The following is a 22,619-nucleotide window of genomic DNA, read 5'->3' on the forward strand; positions in this document are numbered from 1 at the left end:
TGACCCAGTCAGCCACACACACCTGACCCAATCAGCCACACACACACACCTGGCTGTGCACTGATTGATCACACTCAGTGAGTCAGCAGGCTGATCCTCCTCAGCTTTCGATTTCGGGCTTTTCAAGTGTGTGAGAGTGAGCCTCCCCTAAGAAGAGCTGATCCATTCGATGGACCCCGACCCACAAAAATGATTCGAATTTTAATAAAAAATTAAACAACATTTCAAACATTTATGTCTAATCTTTAAACATTTTTAACATTAATATGTTTTGGATATTTTGGTTTGTAAATGTCCTTTAACATCTGCCTTTCCCTCTTATTCAGTTAAAATGCCATTAAATACCCGTTTTCATTTTTTTGGGGCCATTTAAAAACTTCTTTTTGCTTCTTTTTCTCCATTTTTTTCACTTTTATCCCATTTTGCCCTTTTAAATTACTTTTCATTATTAAATATCCATTTTTTTCAAAATTTTTTAGCTCATATTTGCATATATGAGCTTCAGGGGAGGCGTGAAAAAAGAACCGTGACGTTTTTTTCTCAGATTTCAAACCTTTTATACAACATCACTGCCTGAGGATCTAAATGATCCAGGATAACAAACCCTCATAATTATGAACTCATATCTTAAAATGTTGACTTTTTACCTCTTAATTGTCATTTTTTTGTCCTTGTACGAGGTCATTTTGATCTTTTATTTCATCATTTGTATAAAGAATCATTCAGTTCACTAGATAATTCGCTTCTATATTCCTATTTTTCTCCCTGGCATGAACGGTCTTCCATAGTGCTGCCGTGGAAACCCCTAGAGCTCTGAGTCGTATTTTCAGCCCTGAGCGCGGTCTGCAGGCGCGCCCCTGAGGATCCCTCAACATGGCCCCCCCTCCGGTCTGAAAACACACCGGGCAGAATCACACAAAGCAACAGCCTCCTATTATCCCCTCCACATCCTCGGTGGAGCCGCCTTCCAATTAAGCCCAGGGCCGCTGCTGAGGCGAGATAACAATGAAGAACATGTTTCCCCTAAAGAGCTCACTAGAGGACCTTTATTACCGTATTGATATCTCGTACATGTCACCGCTGCCCTCAGCCGCCTGGCAGCACGCCGGCGCCGCTCCTATCAGCAGAGCGGCTGTAACTCAACACAAGAAAAGCAGCAGGACGCAGCGTCAGCTTTAATGGGACATGCTGTAATTAGTGAAGAGCTGCAAGGAATAAATATGAAATATGGTGCAGGACTCAGGCTGCACAGACAATTAAAACACATGGAGTACAAAAATGTTTCTCACAATAAGAGGAATGGACCAGAACGTCTACAATAACATAAAAACACTTCATCATCATCATCATCATCATCAGTGGTAGATTAAATAAATGTAGAAAAACAAACAGCAGTTACACATTTCCTTCATGAAACAATCTGTGAGACATTCTTAAACCAGCAAACATTTCAGGCGAAAAATAAACTTCAGATTGGATTTTTCACACGCAGAGAAAAAAATAAAGTGTTCAAGTTAGCTCACGTTCTGTAGCACCACACAGTTATTTCATCAACAAAGTGACACGCAGAAGTCTGGTCAAACAGAAAACAGAGTGGTTAAATCATGCAAATGTTCAGTTTTAGTCCAAGATTTAGAAAGATGGAGACTAAAACAGGATTTATACTTCTGCACTGAATCTACACAGCCTACAAGTCTGCACACGTGTCTGCGTAGCTCTGCAATACTCCACCTCAACACTAGGGGGCTGTATTCATCCCAAACCTCCACTGTTTGGAGGTCAAGGTTCAGTGTGTGCAGTCACACCACAAACACGCCTCCACATGGTAGCCACAGCCCTACTAATTATTACTAATTATTATATTCTGTCATTTTAAGATTATTAGTAACTTGGGACCCCCTTTAGGTCCCTTACTGACCCCTGACAGTCCCTGGACCCCACTTTGAGAATCGTTTAAATTCAGGATAATCCTCAATGAGTCTTAGGATAGTAAAAACATATGTTTGATCCAAAATAGAGGCATGGCTCACCAAGACGACTGCTTTCTGGATATTTCTCTTAACAGTGTCCAGTCCTGTCACAGACTAGAGAAAAGTCCTTACATAATGAGTCTATGGAGCATGCCTGGTTACCATGGTGACCAGGCATGCTCCATAGAGGAAGTTCAGCTCTGTGTTGCACCTGTGAGTGTGGTACATCTGATGCTTCTGTCTTGCTGGATTTTTAGTCTTCTATTGTTTTCTATGTCACAAACATCAGTATTTCTATTTGTTAGTGGGACTTTCTGCAGCAGCATGCTTCGTTCTGTCATGCTCACCTCCACGGCGTTTAAAAATCCTGATGCCACAAAGTACAGAAAGCTTTCAGCGAGGCATCAGTGACTGGTGTTTTGCTGATTTCTGCTACCTATCGAAATGTGCTTCTTTGCATTTGTGCACATGGGTAAACAGGGTGAGGGATAGACTCTGATATGGATTCACATCATCAGAACACCAGCTTATTGAGCCACGTCTCTGTTGCTTCCTATTCCTTGTTGTTTCTTTTGGAGAGTTTATTTTTAATCCACAGACCAAAGAAAACCATCCAAAAAGTCCAAAAACTTCTCTCAGTGGGGTTTGTGGCTTTTAGTGCTGCAGGTATCACTGATGTATGACATGGCTATGATTGAGGCTACGTTTACGCGACAACGTTTTGCTTCGTTTTCCGTTTTCGTTTCCAAAAAGTTCCACGTTCATACAGCATCATGTTCAAAATAATCTCCGTTTACATGAGACTGCAGGAAACACCAGAAATGATGTAGTATACATGCCAGGCCAGTAGATGGCGGTGTGATTTTTGTGCCTGCACCAGCGACGGCGTATGGGTCAAGTCAGAATCTGGTGCAGGCACGAAATACGTCTCCGCTGATCCAAGTAATGGTGAGGTAAATCAACACTTTGTTGAAGTACAGTTAAATTCAAAAGAGTGAGGAGCATGAACAGTACACTGGTGTCGGCCATCTTTGTTTTGTTCTGGGCTTCCCATCCGCGCGTGCGTTAAAAGCCTACTCGCATATGGATATTTACTGCAGTCGCAGTGCGCATGTCCATTTCAAGAAAGTGCCGGTTTCCCTGTTTACACGGAGACAGAGACGGGGGCGTTTTGAAAAACATCCACTCTGGAGCCCATTTTAGAAAAGTTCAGTTTTCAGGCATCAAAACGCTACAAAACTTTTGCGTTTTCACTCTAAACATTGTCGTGTAAATGGGGCATGAGTAACAGGAGTCACATGACATGTGGGTATGGGATACTTGCTGAGAACAGAGAATTAACATCAATACACAGGACAAGGGGCGTCCCAGCTAATACGGGACATCAGTATTCAACAATACCTGCCTACATGTGGACTGGGCTCAGATTCAGTGCAGCAGTATAAAGGAATATTAATCCATGATTATCGTCTCCAGGACTCTTATCCATGTTTTCCTCTAAAGAAACTCAGAGTAGTTTAATATTTTACAGTGAAAACAGGATAAAACAGGAATTATTGCAACTTAAAGGGGTTTTTTTCCCAACTTTTAAACTTTTTTGCAATTACAGAAGTTTTCCTGTGAAATCTCAAACTTCTGTGCAGAAGATTGAAGGATGTGTGATAGTGGTTGCCCTCAGCTCCGTCTGACAGGTGGTCCAGACTCTGGCTGCAGGTCAGGAGAACAAAACAGAATTAAAGCACACTTACACGATTCATAAAGTGTTTTAGTAGCTGTGTAACATTTCTGACTGCAGTCTGAAAAGTTCTTTTTCTTTTCTGAGAGCTTCAGTAAGACTCAAAGTTGAACAGACACTCAAAGGCACCTTTAAATAACGGCTGGCCAGATTTACAGAGACCAAAGGAGAATTAAAGGGACACTGAGTGCATTTACATGGATCTGAGATTTTAAACATCCTGTTTTGTGTCCTGGGGCGTGCAAATATAAACCAGATTTAGGAAACCTGGTTTTGCTTCTTGGAGAACTCAGAAAATAACAGGATACTGTGGCATGTAAACGCTGACTACCTGTGCCAGGTACGGCCTCAGCAAAATGACGTCTCGGCGAAACAAACATGGTAGCAGCAGTGGAAACTTCTGGAGCCATGGAGGAACAGAGTTTCATCTTTTGGTTGTTAAAGATAAACTGAAACTGTAAGCTTAGATGGGATATCCCATGTTCAAGTTTTCCTGTTGTTCTCTTCTGTCTCGATTCTTTAGCCCAGTGGTTCTCAACGTTGGGGTCGGGACCCCCGACACCGGGAAGGGGTCGCCACACGCCTTTTAGGAAACTAAGAATATTTTTTGCACAACTTGAGCCCATTTTTGCTTCTTTTTTGCCACTTTAAGCCAAATTTGCCAAATTTAAACCTGTTTTCATCACTTGTTCTTGCCAAATTTTGCCCCTTTAAATACATTTTGTGCCACATTACTCCTATTTCTGCTGCTTCTTAATCATATTTTAATGCCTTTTCTGCATATTTTTTCCATTTTAAGACATTTTCATCACTTGTAAACCCTTTCCATTACTTTTCCCACCTAATTTTGCTTTTGTTGACCGATTATTGTCACTTTTAACCCCTTGTCACCTAATTTTATGCCTATTTTGCCAATTTAACTGTATTTGTCATGCCCATTTGCCAATTTTTAATCAGTTTAAAAACACAATTTTGCTTTTATAACACTGGCTATTATTCAAGTAAACAAATGAAATGTGGTTATCACAAATTTGATAAAATTAGACCATATTTTTGCTGACTTCATGGTCGCTCCCCCCTCATGGACGACCTTGTCTGCAGATCATTATTCTTGATTGTGTATGGCTGTGTTCAACCCCCTTCAGGTGTGGGGGGGGGGGGGGTCTCTGGCACCTCTATTTTGGGGGTCACAGGCTGAAAAGGTTGAGAACCCCTGCTTTAGGAGGATGCACCAGATCTGCAGCCATGTTGGCTAACTAGGATTGAACTGAGCGAGTGTATGAGCAGGTTTCTGTGTGTGCATGAATATGATCAAACCTAGATAAGGCTGGTGGCCATGTAAATGCACTCCTCATGTCCCCGTCTGTGGACGGATAAAAAGGTTTTTCTAGAAGCTCTGCAGAGAAACTGAGCGGACCCTCAGAGGTTCGCTGTCTCGCTCTGTGAGTGAAGGTTTACAGTAAATGGATGCGGGGTCACTCCTGCAGAGACGGGGTCAGACAGACGTCCATTTCAGATTCCCCAGCTGTCACTGAAGTACTGATCCTCCTCTTCATCCTCCTCTTCATCCTCTTCTTCTTCAGTCCCGTTTTTCATCAGGTCATCATCCTGTAACTCCTCCTCCTCTTCCTCCTCTTCGTCCTCTTTGAGCTGGGCAAGCATGCTCTGTAAAGTGGCTTTAACGTCCTGAACTTCCTTCTCTAGAGACAGTAGGAGAGAGTTAAGGAGGAATCTGCAGACAAACACATGAAAACATCAGAGGTCACAGCATCAGATCTCTGAATCTGGATATGATGTAGATTATTTCATCCCTGAATCACAGAAACCAAAAACTGATCATTTAGTTTGATCTGAAATCATCAATAAACCAGAAGAAGAGTCAGCAGTGAGTCTGGAGGTCAAGGAGGTCATGTGATCGGGGGGGTTTGTTGGTTTGTTGGTTTGTTTTTTTAGTTTTTTGGTTTGTTCGCAACATAACTCAAAAAGTTGTGGACAGATTTTGATGAAATTTTCAGGAAATGTCAGAAATGGCATAAGGAAGAACTGACTAGATTTTGGGACTGATCCAGATCACCGTCTGGATCCAGGAACTTTTTAAATGATTCTGTACTATAGGGCTAAAACCTGATTTATGCTCCTGCGCCGTGTCAACGGCGTCACGACCATTCGAAATTCTGCATCGAGGGAACGCGTCGCTCTGTAATTCACTGCCATGTCGCCAGGGGGTGTGGCTGTGTGTGTGGGTGTGTGTGTGTGTGTGGGGGGGGGTTTGTGTGTGTGTGTGTGTGGTTTCACACCCGAGTCCTTGTTTACCTTCTGGTCATGGCGACCGAGGTGGAGCAGGTGTTTGCAGTTGGAGCTCATCAATATCGACGTAGAAATTCTTTAGTTGCGCAGGCGACAGGGAAGACGTTTGCGGAGGCGGTCTGTGTGACCACTAAACGAGTCGAGGCTGAGAACGGGTGAATCTACCTCACTGGTTCAACCACTGAGGGGCCTGGATGGAGAAATGACGTTTTGAGCAGACCAATCACAGCCCTTGCAGTCCGCGTCGCAGCGCTGCGTAGTTAGGATTTTTGGAGGTGCGCGTCAGACTACGGTGTAGGGGTCTGCGTCGACGCAGAGGGCTAAATCAGGCTTAATGGTGGAGGTCTGCGCTGTTACCACTTTACACCAGGAGATGGCAGACATGAGTGACTTCAATCCCAGCAGCATTTTTGGGTGTTTCTATTCAAAGTTTTGGAGTTTATAGAGTTTAAAAGACGCACGCCCGGTCGAGGAGAGGAGTCTGAGCGTAACAGAGAGAAAGACAGCGAACTGTAGCGAGAATACTCACAATGTTTAGACGACCAAAGACGAGCATAAAATGTGCGTTGGTTCGAATCCAGCGGTCTTGTTATAATGACAGAGTTGATAAAGGAATGTTTTCAGAGGATTTTTAAAATTTGATCCAGACCACCCCCCTCTCTCAGGGCGTCCCGCTCCTGCTGATTACAGTAATGACTTTACAGAGAAGATTCCAGAGATAGGAGATCTCACAGATGTGTGATCAAATGTGACTCTGGGAGGAAAATAAGAAATTGTAGGATGGCCGGCTTCAGTCCTGGTGTATTTCTGCTGGAAATAAAGGAAGAATTCGTTGGCTGAGAGGACAGAAAAGTGTACAGGACTCGAACACGAGTGCCCCCTATTTTGACCTGCACAGCTTCTCTTACCTTTATGGTAGCTACACCTGATGCTTTTCAGCCAATCAGCTGCCAGGAAACTGAGTCAGGGCAAAGTAGAGAGAGAAGAAGACTAATGTAGACTAGATGCAGTGTTTTATGTTCATTCTCCCCATGTGTGGTTTAAACCAGCATGGATCATCTGTTTTAATACGCTCACAGCTAAATGCAGTAATGTCAGAATGATTTCAGGAGTAAAGTAGACTTCATTCATGTGGCGATGCTTCCCAATCCAATGACAATTCAGATTATAATTCCAGGCATGATGTGGACGTTCCATAGCGGAGCAGGGTCTGGGACTGTTTGGCAAACGTGAATGAAAAGCGAGCAGCAGACAGACATGAGGGGAACTCTGACACGCCGTGGTTGATGGAAACCACACAGGGCAGCTCCATCCTGATGGAGTCATCAATCCTCCAATTTGGCCTCCAAATGGATTAGAGGGACCGATCATGGAGTCATACCTGATTTAACCCCGTCTGATTCACTATTCATGAGCTCATCCAGCCTGTGGAGGTGGAGCGGGGACCAAAGACGGCAGGCCGCCCCGCTAAATAATTCATAGAGCGGGGATGAAACGGGCCGGAGGCCGTCATCAGTAGGGGGATTGTTTAACCTGCTTAGAAACTCAGATTAATCGTGCGAGTGTCCGGTCTAAGCGGCGAATCAGAGAGACGGCAGATGGGACCTGATGGCTGGTTTTCCTGTCTGAATGGACACAGATTGTCCTCATTCATAATTAAGCGGCTGTTAAAGAGAGAGCCATGAATACTGCAGAAGGTTCCAGACCGCTCCAAATGGGACAATCATGACAATGAGGTTCTGAGTTATGCTCCAGACCTTCGACGCTGGGCTCGGACTACAGAGGAGGGTGGCTTTGGATCCAAACGCCTTCAGACCGTCTGGGAGGAATCTGCTCCTAGTGGTCAGATTTTAGAGTCCTGACAGCTAAACGTCTCCTCCAGAAGGGCCTCTGTTTCATTTTGACATGTTATTTTGTTATCATCTATTTTATAAGGATCTATAGCAGGGCTTTTCAAATGTGTGAGAGTGAGCCTCCCCTAAGAAGAACTGATCCATTCGGTGGACCCCCACCCACAAAAAGGATTCAAATTTTTAAAAAATGAAACAACATTTCAAACATTTATGTCTAATCTTTAACCATTTAATCCAGTTATGATGCCATTAAAAACCCCTTTTCATATTTTTTTGGGCCATTTTACAACTTCTTTTTTCCTCTTTTCCCCATTTTTTTCCCAATTTTATCCCATTTTTGCCCCTTTTCACATTTTTGCCCATTTAAGCTACCTTCCATCATTAAATATCCCTTGTTTCCCACAGTTTTTTTTTTGCTCATTTTTGCGATGTCTTTTTGCCACTTTTTCCCAATTTTTGCCACTTTTATCCCATTTTTTGTCCGTTTAAACAACCCTTTGCCATTACATACCACTTGTTTCCTCTTTTTCATACCAGTTTTGCCACTCTTGACTGCTTTTTGCCCATTTTAGTCACTTTCCACTCATTTTTTTTCACTTCTCACAAATTTCTGCTACTTTCTGACCATTTTTCCACATTTCTCCCCATTTTCACCCATTTTTTTGCTGCTTTTTGACCATTTTTGCCACCTTTAACTTATGTTTATTGCTACTTCAAGCTCTTCTTTCCTCTATTTACCTCTTAGATTGTGGCTCTTGCAAAGGTATAGTCAGTAATGTGGCTCTTTGGTTGAGTAACACTGCTCTACAGCATAGTCCCTATAGTAACTATAAGTCTATCCATTTAGCTCCATGCACAGCAGAGGTTAGGAGAGAAAATCACCTTTTCTCTGGATTATGGTTCCACGCCTCCCCTGAAGCTCAGTGGCGCCCCCCAGGGGAGGCCCGCCTCACACTTGGAAAACCGCTGATCTATACGACTAAACGCAGATCTTCAGTCATGACTCACCAAGAGCAGAAGAGGCGGCGCCGTTTAGATCTCACTGAACATTCTGGCACCGAAGCAGAAACCAGCCAATGAGAGCAAGGCTTTCCTTCTTTGCGTGGTTATTGGACCAGGATGAGGGCGAGTAATCCGGTACTGAATGCAGCATCATCCCACGCCGTTTCAGATCAGTGGTTCCCAAAGTGGGGGCCGAGACCCCTCAGGGGTTAACAAAGCTAGGTAACAATTACAGTGTAGGATTTATCGTACGTATTCTGTTTACGATACGACTTTACTCTGGTGATAATTGAGCTCAGGAGTTAGAGGAGGTTAAAAAAGAGCTGAGAAAAATGAAACAATGGTTTGATGTCAACGAATGATCTATGAATCTAAATAAAACATAATGACGACTTTCAGCAACAGAAAAGTATAAATGATGAATTTACCTGGAGGCTACTGACATTCATGGAGTAAAGGAAACTAAAGGTTTAGGTGTTGAGGTTGATGTTATAGACCCTGCGTCCACGTATGAGGACGCTACATTCTGGCTTTCCTATATTATAGCAATCATTTTTAGAATTAGAATTGATGTCATAATTGTCTTAAACGTCTGTTCAGGTTTGAGGACTTTGATTGAAATGCTGGGATAATTTGCTGTTTGGATATTTTAGGAAGTTATCAAAATATTTTTATGGAAATTAACAGGATATGTTTGTATAGTTTGGAGGGTTTTGTGGCTCTGAATTTATTTAGATTTTTTTAATGCATTTTCATGGGAATATGGGAAATTATTCCCAAATGTTGGGGGAATTGGATCGGGAATTTGGGGTTCATAATTGTCATTAGAAATTTTCAGCATTTTCCTTAGAAAACTGTCAGGGGTTTGGGTCTTTCCATCATTTTCAATGGAATTTTGGAGAATGTTTTTGGAAATTTCTAGAATTTGCCAATAAATTTAAGGGGGAATTTACCTCAATATTTGGGATATTTGCTTGCAATTTTTAGGGATTAACTTCTTTAAACCACTTTTTTGCCTGTCTTATCCCTTTAGTGCCACTCTTTTATCCATTTTTGCCACTTTTTGTCCATTTTTGCTGCTTTTCATCACTTTTTCACAATTCTTGCCACTTTTAGCCCATTTTTGATTTACTTTTTGCCCCTTTTTCCTCTTGCACTAATGGTTTGCCACATCTTAACCTCTTTACACCACTTTCTCTGGCCTTTTTTGCTAGTTTTAACACATTTTTTAATATTTACTATTAATGGCTGAGTAAAAACAGATCAAATGTGAAGTCATTCTAAATTTGGATATGAGTTGCTTTTGGGGAACGATACTCTTTAAACTACATTTTCTTTTCCTGCTGTTCTGAATTTAATGATCTTCTGGGAGCCAGACAGGGAGCTTTGGGGGGCCTGATTTGGCCCCCGGGCCGCCAGTTGATGATCAGTGGTGTAGAGCATCATTGGGACGACTCTATAGTGTAGCCTTTAGTAACTATAAATCAGTTTACCCCATGCACAGCAGATGCTAGCCAGCTCAGCCTCACACAAACGTTACAGATTGACGTGATTTTGCAGCTCTTGCTCAGTTCCAGCCTCCTTGCATGGAGGGCAGGGACTCATTACGACCCTCAGAGACAGGATGTTTGATCTCTCCTCGCCATGGCAACAGCAGCATCATCCCTGCCCTTGTTTCTGTTCGATTTCCTGAAAACAACAATCCTGTCGTCTCTTCAGCGTCCTCGAGTGTCCGCGCTGCTTCTTATGAGCGTATTGACTTCACAGAGAGATGGATGATGGGTAGGAAGCAGATCGGCCCGCTCTGATATAACGTAGACAGCCGGGGGCTGGACTGACCCCTGACAGCACGGCGGGCGGACGGCGTGAATCTCTAATCAGATGAGAGAAACCGTCACGCTGCTCTTCAGAGCGAAGGACGCTGGGTTTAATTCAAACTAAATAAACATCTTCATCAGATTAGGAGCGGATTTCTGGACGACTGCGTCCACAGAAGACAAATGAGGCGCGACACTAAAGAAATGAATAAAAATCCAGCAGGTTAGGGGACACGTTTCCTCTCGCCAGTGCTGAATATTGTCCTCTCTGTTGGTCTCAATAAGCCGGCAATGTGGAGCAGAAAAGTGGAGCGAGAAAAACACACTAATCTATTTCCAATCAGCTTTCTAATTAGTGCGGAAACTGATGTATTGTGACCTGTAATCAGCCTCAGCACTTTCATTTGAGTCATTATCATGGATATTGTAATTTCCTCCAAGTGGAAGTGGGCAGACGGAGGAGGAGGAGGGGTGAGGAAGGGTGAGGAGAGGGAGGGTCAGCAGCTGTATGGACCTAAGATATGACAGGAGCCGAGTCATTACAGCCACATTCCTCTATCTGCCCCCCTCCCGCTCTAATCTCAGGCGGCGCTGACTGGCAGGCGGCGCCAAGCGGCCTCTAATAACCTGGCATGGACTTTTACCATTTCATTTTCCAGCCGGCACGTCCCACCTGTCAAGGAAAAACCCTCTGATCCCACTTTATCTTCAATTCCCGCTCTGAGCGGAACCATAATGTCAGATCAGACGGGTTGATTTTTTTATTCCTTGAAAGGTAAAGTCACAGGAAGCGAGCATCCGTCAGAACGAAGGTGGTTATGGCGCTTAGGGAAAACTAGGTCCTGAAGACGGATGAACACAGACATAAACACAAAGGCAGAGAGAGCAGTTTGTATGATGTATGTTCCTCTTACAGAGCAGTGAAAGGATATGGGTGAGGGCCTGGTCCTGGTTCAGGATGGCCGTCTGTAATTCATCTTCCAAGGTCATGAGTCTGTCGCTGATCAGCTCGCAGCGCTCCGTCAGGTCTGCAGCCTCCGACTCTCTGCAGACGTCCTGAAAGGGAAGGAAATGGGGTAAATGATGGGTAAGAAGGCAGGGTCACAGCCGGAGCTGGGTTTGGTTCCAGTCTGCCATTAGATTTCTCTGTCTAACTTCTGATTGGTTCATTATGTCAGTGAATGCACCAATGAAATCAGTATATACTCCAGTGTTACTCAACCCTGCACAACCAGAGAGCCAAATTAGTGAAAAATACCTCTGCAAGGGCCACAATCTAAGTGGTGAAAGTGGCAAAAACAGCTTAAAGAAACAACAGAAATAAGTTAAAGGTGGCAAAAAGCAGCAAAAATTAGGAGGAAAAGTGGAAAAAGGGTCAGAAAGTATAAAAATGGGTGAAAAGTGACAGAAATGAGTTACAGGTGGCGAAAATGGTCCACAGTTGGAAAAAATGTGGCAAAAAAATGAGTGAAAAAGACAAAATAGGCAAAGAGCAGTCTGGCAAAAATGGGCAAAAAACAGGAAACAAGTCGTAGTTAATGGCAAAAGGACGCTTAAATGGGCAAAAAATGTTATAAAAGTGGCAAAAAAGGGTTGAAAAAGTGGTATTTAATGGCAAGAGGTAGCTTTACTGGGGAAAACTGGCAAAAAAATTGTGAAAAAGGGAAAAAATGGGTAAAAAAATGGAAAAAAGGGGTATTTAATGGCAAAAAGTAGCTCAAATGGGCAAAATATTGTGAAAAAGGGCAAAAATGGGATAAAAGTTGCAAAATGGGTGGAAAAAATAAGCAAAAAAGTAAGAAAAAAGCGGTATTTAATGTCAATGCTTAAATGGACAAAAAATGTTATAAAAGGGGCAAAAGGTAGCTCAAAAAACTGGGATATTTAAAAAAAGGGATATTTTAAGTGGAAAATTAGGGAAAAGTGGCAAAAATGTGTGAAAAAATGAGCAAAAAAAAGTAAAAAGTGGTATTTAATGGCAAAAGGTAGCTTTAATGAGCAAAACATGTTATAAAAGTGGCAAAAAAGGGTTGAATCAGTGGTATTCAGTGGCAAAAGGTAGCTTAAATGGGTGAAAAGTGGCAAAAAATTGTGAAAAAGGGAAAAAGTTTCCCTTTTTTAAGGTTTTCTGGGGGAATAATATTTAAAATGAAGACATAAAAGAGCCACAGGTTGAGTATCGCTGCTATTTACCCTCACACAGATAAAGTAGGACATCTCAAACCTTTAGGAATAAGTCTAAATCATCACGTTTCATGTTTTCAGGTCTTCTTGAGCTGCGATGATTAATGAATGAGCAGAACGGGAGCAAAAGTGCAGAAACTTTTCTTCAACACTTCTTATCTCCAGTGTTTTTCCTCTGCTTTTTAAATTTTAATCCCAGTGAAGCTCAGTCTCAGTCTCCATCATTAGAGCTTTTTATTTACTATGAATTTTTGACGCTGATTCAGCACAGGTCGAGACGAGAGGAGGTCAAAGGTTATGTCAGGAGTCACGGTGTCGATAATCTGTAGAAGAGCGTCCCTGCTCTGGTTTAAAGGTCACATATTTGACCCTTTAAGCCGAGTTTATATCGGTCTCAGAGGTCCAAAATCATGCCTGTGAAGTCTGTTCATGTCTAAAACCCCTCTGATTCAGCTGTTTCTGTGTCTGTGGCTTTAAATGTTACCGAGCTGTCTGACTCCGCCCCTGACCACGCCCTCCCAGGAAATGAATGTGGCTCAATGGATGTGGCTCTCCTGATCCTCCTCCCAGCTGGCAGCTGAGGCAGGAGGAGAACTTTCTTCCAAGTGGAGAGGGCCAACCCAACCTGGGGGCGGGGCTAACTCCCCACATGGCATCACGAGGGGAAAATCCGAGAACGGATTGTTTCAGGACACATTTACTGAAAAGTGGAGATTTTTGTTAGAAAAGCCTGAAAAGTGATTTTTGCAGAACATGTGACCTTTAAAGCCGACATAGCTTCGCTAGCCAAATAGTTAACGTTACGTTAGCTTTAGCTTGCTCTGACAGATAACAGGGTTTGGTGCCGAAGTCTAAAGCAGGCTGGAGGATGGTGTGAGGCTGACTGTGTGAGGACGGTGGAGATGCTGAATGATGGAGGAGCAGGGTGCAGTGGGGCCATAATTAGAACAGGCCCCTGTGCAGACATGGTGTCCCAGTTTCTTCACACTTATCAAGCAAAGAGAACACAAACACACCCAAGAGTACAGACTCATTCACAGCAAACAGACACGGGTGTGTGTGAACGCAGACCCAATGTTCTGATCAGAGTCTGACTCAGAGCTGCAGGTAGAAAATATCAACTCCCTGCAGCTCTGAGGTGTCAGAACAATCACTGGAAAGCACTGTGGCTGCTCTCTGTCCTTAATAACACTCCTCCTCCTCCTCCTCCTCCTCCTCCTCCTCCTCAGGATGATGTAACTGCCAGAAAGAAATGTACAACAACAAAAAGGCCTGAGGCACAATGAAATGTTGGACTTCTCCCTAATGCAGTTAATGAATTAAGTAAGACTGGAAGGCAGAGCAGCCCCAAAGATGAAAGATTTAAAGCAAACATGTCTGCGCTCCTAAAGACAGTAGATCCTCTGAGCTGTTTGTTTCTCTGTTTGTGGAGGTGAGCAGCGTCTTTAGCAGATAAGAGCTGCGTGTTTGTGGAGCTGATTGATTCTTTGCTTTTCAGCCTCCGGTCAGCGTCTGCAGAGTCGATACACCCGCAGGACTGAAAACAAACGCTCACAGTGGCGACAGGCGCTTTAAAATAACCACAGGCAGGACTTTTCTTTGTGTGCTCCATGTTTTCAAATGTCAGAACCCTTTTAGACGCCGTCTGCTTCCTCTGAAAACACAGCTTTACATTTAAACATCATGTCGGATCACATAAAACTGTCATGCATGCAGGCTGGAGGTGTCTGAGTCAGATTCTGCCCGTAGTAAAAAGTAAAAGTATTAACAAGATAACAGAAAAACCACATCATTACACTAGATTTGGAATAAAAGTGGATTTCAGGATGGGATCCTTCTCACAAAGGCAATCAGTGCCATGCACGAGCACATTTAGACCTAAAGTCCCGTCTGACTGACCGGTGTGAGCGCTCCATGTAGGACACTTCCACAGCCCTGGCACAGATGGAAGGCTTGGACTTCAGCACAGTAAAGGCTCATTATGCTTCAGCACAGACGGCCACACGGACAAAAACTGATGCAGAATCATCCGGTGCATTTATACCTGGCGCTGGCTTCCTCTTCACCACAAACTGATGTTCTCCCAAAAGCTAGGGGGCAGTGTCTTCAAGAAACACATCTGTAGCGTGTTTAATGCCATTTTCACGTCTGCCACGTCTGTAAAAATTTCAGGGATATGCGCGGCCACATGAAAATTGGTGTTTCTTAATATTTGACATCACGTTCAACGCGGGGACACACGCGACCTCGCGGATGCGTCAAGTATAAAACAGCCTTAATATGCAGGGAGAAGGGGTTTAACATGCATGTAACGTATCACTGATACCACAGTTCTTCTCAACAGTCATTCTAAATGAACAAAAAGCTGTAAAAAGGAGGGAAAATGGGGAAAAGTGGCGTTTAATGGCAAAAGGGAGCTGAAATGGGTGAAAAATAGCAAAGAAGCAGGAGAAAAAGTGGCTGAAACTGATGAAAAGTGTCTAAAGGAAGTGGTAAAATGGGCAAAAAAATGTAAAAAAGAGAAAAATAAAGGTAGACAATTAAATTTTACCATTAAAACCTACTGTACACGTGTGGGAAACAAACAGGCTAATGTGACTCAATGGTAAAATTTCTGAGGTCAAAGTTTAAAGAATAATATTTTAAATTAGGACATAAAAGAGCCACAAATCATCACAAAGGAGCCACATGTTGAATATCACTGGTCTAACAGTTACCAGGGAGGACATGGCCTCTATAGGACCATCTCAGGAGGACTCTGGCCTCTGTAGGACCGTCTCAGGAGGGCTCTGGCCTCTATAGGACCGTCTCAGGAGGACTCTGGCCTCTATAGGACCGTCTCAGGAGGACTCTGGCCTCTATAGGACCATCTCAGGAGGACTCTGGCCTCTGTAGGACCATCTCAGGAGGACTCTGGCCTCTATAGGACCATCTCAGGAGGACTCTGGCCTCTGTAGGACCGTCTCAGGAGGGCTCTGGCCTCTATAGGACCATCTCAGGAGGACTCTGGCCTCTATAGGACCATCTCAGGAGGACTCTGGCCTCTATAGGACCATCTCAGGAGGACTCTGGCCTCTGTAGGACCGTCTCAGGAGGACTCTGGCCTCTGTAGGACCATCTCAGGAGGACTCTGGCCTCTGTAGGACCATCTCAGGAGGACTCTGGCCTCTGTAGGACCATCTCAGGAGGACTCTGGCCTCTATAGGACCGTCTCAGGAGGACTCTGGCCTCTGTAGGACCATCTCAGGAGGGCTCTGGCCTCTGTAGGACCATCTCAGGAGGACTCTGGCCTCTGTAGGACCATCTCAGGAGGACTCTAGCCTCTATAGGACCATCTCAGGAGGACTCTGGCCTCTATAGGACCGTCTCAGGAGGACTCTGGCCTCTGTAGGACCGTCTCAGGAGGACTCTGGCCTCTATAGGACCGTCTCAGGAGGACTCTGGCCTCTGTAGGACCATCTCAGGAGGACTCTGGCCTCTGTAGGACCGTCTCAGGAGGACTCTGGCCTCTGTAGGACCATCTCAGGAGGACTCTGGCCTCTATAGGACCATCTCAGGAGGGCTCTGGCCTCTATAGGACCATCTCAGGAGGACTCTGGCCTCTATAGGACCATCTCAGGAGGGCTCTGGCCTCTATAGGACCATCTCAGGAGGACTCTGGCCTCTATAGGACCGTCTCAGGAGGATCCTGGACTTTCAGAAGGACCTTTATCTACCCAGTGAAACCCTCATGTCAGCAGCACTGATGCTGGTCATGGACTTGGACATTTTCTGCACTCTTGATAATCGTTTATCCGGTCGCCCACAGATTAATAAAGAGGCTTTAGTTCAGCCCGTCTGAATGGGTGTGTGGTTTTTCCCTCTTCTGTTTTTAAAGCTCACCTCCCAGCAGGTCGAGCTTTCTGTCTACATTTGTGAGTTTCCTCTGTGAGGGTTTGGGGTTAGATTCTCTTCAGGAAGGTTCGGTGAGTTTTCAGGGTGATTCAGGGATAACAAACAAATCTAGTGTGGTGCCCTGGCTGAAAGAGAACAATCAGAGAGATCTCAACATCTCTTCCAAATGTCCTCCTCCATCTTTTCACTCATTTTTCAGCGCTGTCCTCCACCGTCCCTCCTCTATTATTTATTCAAATGTTTTACATCTCATTGTTAAAATGCTTCCATCAACAAATAAATGAAGAGTTTTTATCCGCTCTGACAGTTTAAGTGTGCATAATTTGTCACTAAGTGTGAAGTGGAGTGGAGAGTGGTCCGTCTATACTTCTGTCCCTGAATGCATCATCCTCCTCTTCATCCACAGAGTCTGTAAAAACACCAGGATGGCTTTAGTTAGAGTCTGAGTTTATCCAGGCTCTATGGTTTTACACACACTCGGAGAAACCTGATCATTCTTATCCTTGTAAACATGATCAATAATTCTATCTTATCCTTGTGCAGATGGCCTTTATTTTTGATCAAACAAACATGCTGATTTAAAATCTGAGAAAAACAGATCACTGGGTTGTCTACATGCACACTGATGAATCATTTTATGATTTACCTGATTATTCAGGTCGTCGTTTAAAAAGTAAAATGTGATATGGTTTATCAGGTATGTGGTAAAAAGCAGCAAAAGAAGAGAGAACAGAAATCCTGCAGATGTATAAGTGCAGAGAGAAGCAGCCTTTTTAAAATGAAGCCCAGACAAGTTTTCTATAACCTGAAACGCTCAAGCTGCTTCATATCTCCATTGCATGAATGTGTTTCACATTCATCTGGGAAAGCTCCCATAGAAAAAGTTTGGAAAGGCCAGGATTAAAAACAAAGAAACAAACAAAAAAAAAAGGAAGGTGATTGGACGGTCACATTCACTGCAGGCCAATCAGATCGAGGGGACTAAATGAGGTAGACATGCACAGCTGCAGGACTAACCTGAGCTCTGCAGACAGGCATGGCTGTAGTTTATGAATAGTGGAGGTTGTTGATGGATAAAATTAATGCTGAAGCCAGAGGGAGACGTGCAAAAACATCTTTAAGAAAAAGAATCTTTCAGTGTGGTTCTCTGCTCATACATGAAAACATAAACTAGGGCTGGAAAATTTATCACAAATTAGATTAAACTGCACCACGGCCTGCTGTAATTTTCAAATCACAGAAGTTGTAATATTTCTTTAACTTGAAATGTGTCAAAATACCAGTTTAATAAATCACTTTTTGCAGCAGTAGAGATTTTATGCAGAGTATGCAAACATTTAAGTGTGATTTTTTAAATAATGGTTTAGAAAAATCCTCCGTTTTGTGTTTATGGATGTTTTTCTTAATCAAAATGAGTGACATGAAATTTATAACATAAAGCTCCACCTCCTCCACCCCAGCCTCCTCCTCTATAGACTGAAGCTCCACCTCCTCCACCCCAGCCTCCTCCTCTATAGACTGAAGCTCCACCCCCCCCCCCACCTCCTCCTTTATAGACTAAAGCTCCACCTCCCCCCCCCACCTCCTCCTTTATAGACTGAAGCTCCACCTCCTCCACCCCAGCCTCCTCTTTTTAACTAACTGTTATACTGACAGTTATTGTGTAGACAGGAAGTTCAACTAGACTCTTCCTGTAATGATCACAAACTCACGCTGAAGCAGGCTGGCATGAGAGCAAACACACATTTCCCGTCTTGAAAAGCTTTCAGTGCTATTCTTTGCTCTTTATTTCATGAAAGTGTGGTCCAGATCTGATGAAACTACTCCTATACTTTAGCTACATCATAGCTAATCACTCTACCGGAGGCAGCCATTGCTACTAGCTTCCAGTGCCATGAAACCCCGACTGCCGCTACTGCCTCGCTCTCCTAAAATGACGCCGATTGGTCAGGTCCAGGTTTTCAGACCAGGTTCATTCATTTCAAACTGGAGCTCTAGGAGGAGGATTTGCCCGAGGACAGAGACAGAGTCTGACCAGTCTATCAGCTGTGCAAGGTTAGTTTACATACTCAGCAAAACAATGGATATTCTTGGCAAAATACCTCAGAAAGAGTCCATAAAAATGGTCGAGGTGGGGTTAACAAAAAGTAATAACAGGATGAAGCATAGAGACTAAGAAACTAGTGGGTCTGATCCACAGAGATGAGCAGATTTCAGTGTTTTCTGAATGCACTTGTTTAGAAAACACCAACAGAAGGTCGTATGTGAACATGTCAGATCAGACATATCAGATTTATTAATGCCATAAAGAAGGAAATATGTTTATCTGGTACTCCACAGCTAGCTCATCCCCTGTGATATCAATGAGGCAGCTAATGTAAAGACTAAAAGGATTTATTAGAAGTTTCCTCTCGGCTCAGACTGATTCAGCGTTAATGATAGCCTATATCCATAAAATATGAGGTTAAGGAAGTCCACCAGGATCTAATGTTATTAATGTCTGTGTTCTTATTTAGTGAGGGTCGGTGTGACGAGGGAAACGTGAGGACACGGAGAGGATAGAGGAATAATTAGTGGAGATTTAAAGGAAAAGGAGCGAGGTTAAAACTCACTCATCAATCCCCTCTGAGTGGACGGAGCAGCAGCTAAGTGGAAATCATTTACTTAAAGTCATTACAGAGAGGAGAAAAGGGTCAGACGCTGAGAGGACGACATTCAGGAGGAGATTTAACAAAAATCAACCCGAGGATACCGACAGCATTTTAGAGCCACCATCAGTGAGACACTAAAGGCCATGTACGAACATGTACGTCCTTTTCAAACGATGTTACCGTCACTGCTCATGTACTTCCACGTGTCCTTTACGTTGGCATGGATGATAACCAGTACATGCACGGGGGGGGGGGATGACAACAACAAACTCAAAAACAAACATGACGACTGTGGAGGAGGTATTGATAATGTACCTCTGCATAAAAGACAAAAATGGAGGCAGCGTTTCTAACCAACTCACACACCTTTTCCTCAAAAAGTTCCTCCACTGTTATTTCTTCTTCGTGTATTTCATTATTAGCCAGAAAATGATTTAGTTATAAATCTTTAGGAAGAACACGACTACTCTACATCCACTTTCAGAAGTTTCAAAAACTGCACTGGTGGTGTTTTAGAACCGGGTAGGAGTGCAGACCTCTAATGTAAAGCTAATATTAGGAACATCTGATCATGAATATCTTAGCTGGGAGGGGTTTGTAGATTTGGGTTATTAGAGGCTTTAAAGCCTGGGGTCCAAACTGGTTGGTCGAGACCCAAAAGTGGGTCACAAGGCCATTTTCAGTGGGTCGCAGATGTGCCTGGAAAAAACATATGACAGAAATCTATGAGGGGCTTTTATTTTGAAGGACCTGTCTCCATCTCTATCCTTCAGATCTTTTGGTCCAGCTCAGAAGAAATATTCTCTAAAAACATTCAGTTATGATTGAGGAATATGGATTTTGGACTCTGATCTGCCTTTAGAAGGCCGTGGTGAGTCCTGATGCTAGAGACCCACTGATTTAAAAGAATCTGCTAAACTCTACGTAATACTTCTAACTCCCTAACCTTTTATACAGCGCTGAAAAATGAGGATTAATGAGCCCAAAGAAATGTCAATTCCATTATCAGACAGGTTATTTTACCCTGGGACCTTTCCTGTAGAAACAGGAGCTTTGTCATGTTCTGTTTCCAGGTATAAATGTGTACAAGCATGAATTTAAAGCAGGAGTGTTGTACGGGGACAATCCTGTATGAATACAGCGAGTTAAAAGGCTGTCAGACCGCAGATCTCTTCATGTAGATGAGTATTGATCAGACACTCAGAGAGGCGGCAGAGGTCGTGTTTAAGTTAAGGTCAGATGATGGATTCTCGCGGATGTAAGCAACACTTTAATTACAGCAGAAACATTCAATAACAGACAGAGAGAGTTACCTCAGGCTGATTCTCCTCCATGCAGAACAAAAACTCCTCCAGCTTCTGCAACAGAAAGAGAAAACAGTCACAAACCTGCTCATGAATTATTGAAAGTACAATTATGTCGGCTGTGTTTGTGGCCATAATGAGAAGAGGCTGTAATTATTCATCAGCAAACTGACGAGGAGGAGATAAATGAACAACGCTGCACGTTTCTTTGTTAGCATCCAAAGTGTTTAATTGTACTTTTTTAACTGGGTAATTACTGCACCTATGGGAGGAGAACGTATTGTCTGCATCTGCAGGGTAAATACATCAGACGGCACAGGAACAACGGAAATGATCAGCAGAGTTTTAATTATTCTAAATCAGAACTGCTGCAGACGTGAACACAGCCGACCATCTCTGACCCCAGATATCAGAGCGTTTAAACATGCATGTCCAGTTAAAATAGTTCACACTGGATTTTAAAACCGCCTCGTCAGCAAACTTAGATTTTAAACTGTGGATGAGATTCCAGTAAAAATGCAGCAACAGTTCTCAAACTATGGCAATAAAAAATAAAAAATTAGTCTTAGTCACACTACAGGCAGTCTAACCCAAAACACCAGAAATATGTCAGGACCAAAATGGTGTTTGTGTGTGATTTAGACCGTGTTTATCTGGTGCTGTCATACTAAGCCCTGAGCTTTTTTAACCATTTAGTCTCTCCTAGACTTTTTGTCTTAAAACATCGACTCTGTGGTGCACAGTCAAGCTCTGAGCATCCTTCTCTTCAGGACGACTCGGGCTTTAAGAATATGTGTGCTGCAGTAATGTCACTGGAATTTTAAAAAAGTTATTGGACTATAAAGACAGAATAAAAAAATAAAAGGCAATTAAAAAGGCAGAGAAAAGCAGAGAAAGGCACAGTAAACTATAATGACTACGACTTTTTTGCATAAAATTGCTCTCCCATCTCCAAAAAGTTAGAAAATAATCATTCTGAGGTAAAAAACAACTTTAAAATATCCACATATTTACAGAAAAAGTCCTTGTGCTTCTCTGTATTCACGTTATTTGTGCCATTATTCAAAGCAGGTCCTGTCTGCAGAGACACAGAGGGACACATCACAGGCTCTCTGACTCTGTCTCTCCATTGTGAGCTCTTCAGGCTGTCTCCACCAGGAGTAGAAGTGTAAAGATATGCATAGTTTGACAAAGCATGATGCAATGGCGTGACAGACCATCACAAAGCATTGTGGGAAAAAAAATGGTGGTTCTGGGCGCAGATGGCTTTGTGGTTTAAGGCTTGCCCCGTGTACAGAGGCAGCCAGGGTTCGGGTTTCCCACTCTATTCACTGCTCTCCTCTATAAACAAAGGCATAAAAGCCAAATGATATACCTTAATTAGCATGCTAAACTAGCAGCAAAAGCGATCAGACATGGATTAAAAACGGATAAAAACATTTTCAATATCAGATTTACGGGTGTAGGTAAAATCTCTGTAAAACCCTCAGTAGGTCACCAGAGTTCCAGGCTCACTAGAGAAGCCCCCATAAGGACTACAAAGGCGTGGATCACTTCATTAGGACGGCACAATGGCTGGCTGCAAGAGGACAAACAAGTAAGAGGCTAGGACTACGGGTCCTTTAAATAACCTCTGTCTCTATGGCAACGTCAGTCTCAGAGGGTTAAAGGTCATCTGCAAAAAGCTGACATTTTAGTGCAACTCAAGCAATTATCAATGGATCCATCCATCCATCCATCCGTCCAGCCATCCATCATCCATCCATCCAACCATCCATCCAACCATCCATCCATCCATCCATCCGTCCATCCATCCATCATCCATCCATCCAACCATCCATCCATGCATCCATCCATCCATCCATGCATCCATCCATCCGTCCATCCATCCATCCATCCATC

The 22,619-nt window shown here is 43.3% G+C and overlaps 1 protein-coding gene across 3 annotated transcripts in view; it reads right to left on the reverse strand.

The window, feature by feature from the left end:
• Positions 1–1,169: 1,169 nt before the first annotated feature.
• Positions 1,170–22,619, reverse strand: part of disc1 (DISC1 scaffold protein) — a 90,884-nt gene continuing 69,434 nt past the window's right edge. Inside the window, exons 12-15 of one of the 3 annotated variants that reach the window (XR_005991993.1) lie at positions 20,727–20,771; positions 11,617–11,740; positions 5,164–5,414; positions 1,170–3,677 (exon numbers count right to left, since the gene is read on the reverse strand). Coding sequence is in view for 2 of the 3 variants with exons in the window: in XM_041789089.1 (XP_041645023.1) it covers positions 5,218–5,414; positions 11,617–11,740; positions 20,727–20,771 (366 nt within the window). In the remaining variant the exon portion in view is untranslated. Of the gene's footprint in view, positions 5,438–11,598; positions 11,741–20,726; positions 20,772–22,619 lie in introns of all 3 variants that reach the window. The other 2 variants (XM_041789089.1, XM_041789090.1) reach the window with 2 other exon arrangements.

Source organism: Cheilinus undulatus, linkage group 6 (assembly GCF_018320785.1).
Source record: "Cheilinus undulatus linkage group 6, ASM1832078v1, whole genome shotgun sequence".
Taxonomy (NCBI): Eukaryota; Metazoa; Chordata; class Actinopteri; order Labriformes; family Labridae; genus Cheilinus; species Cheilinus undulatus.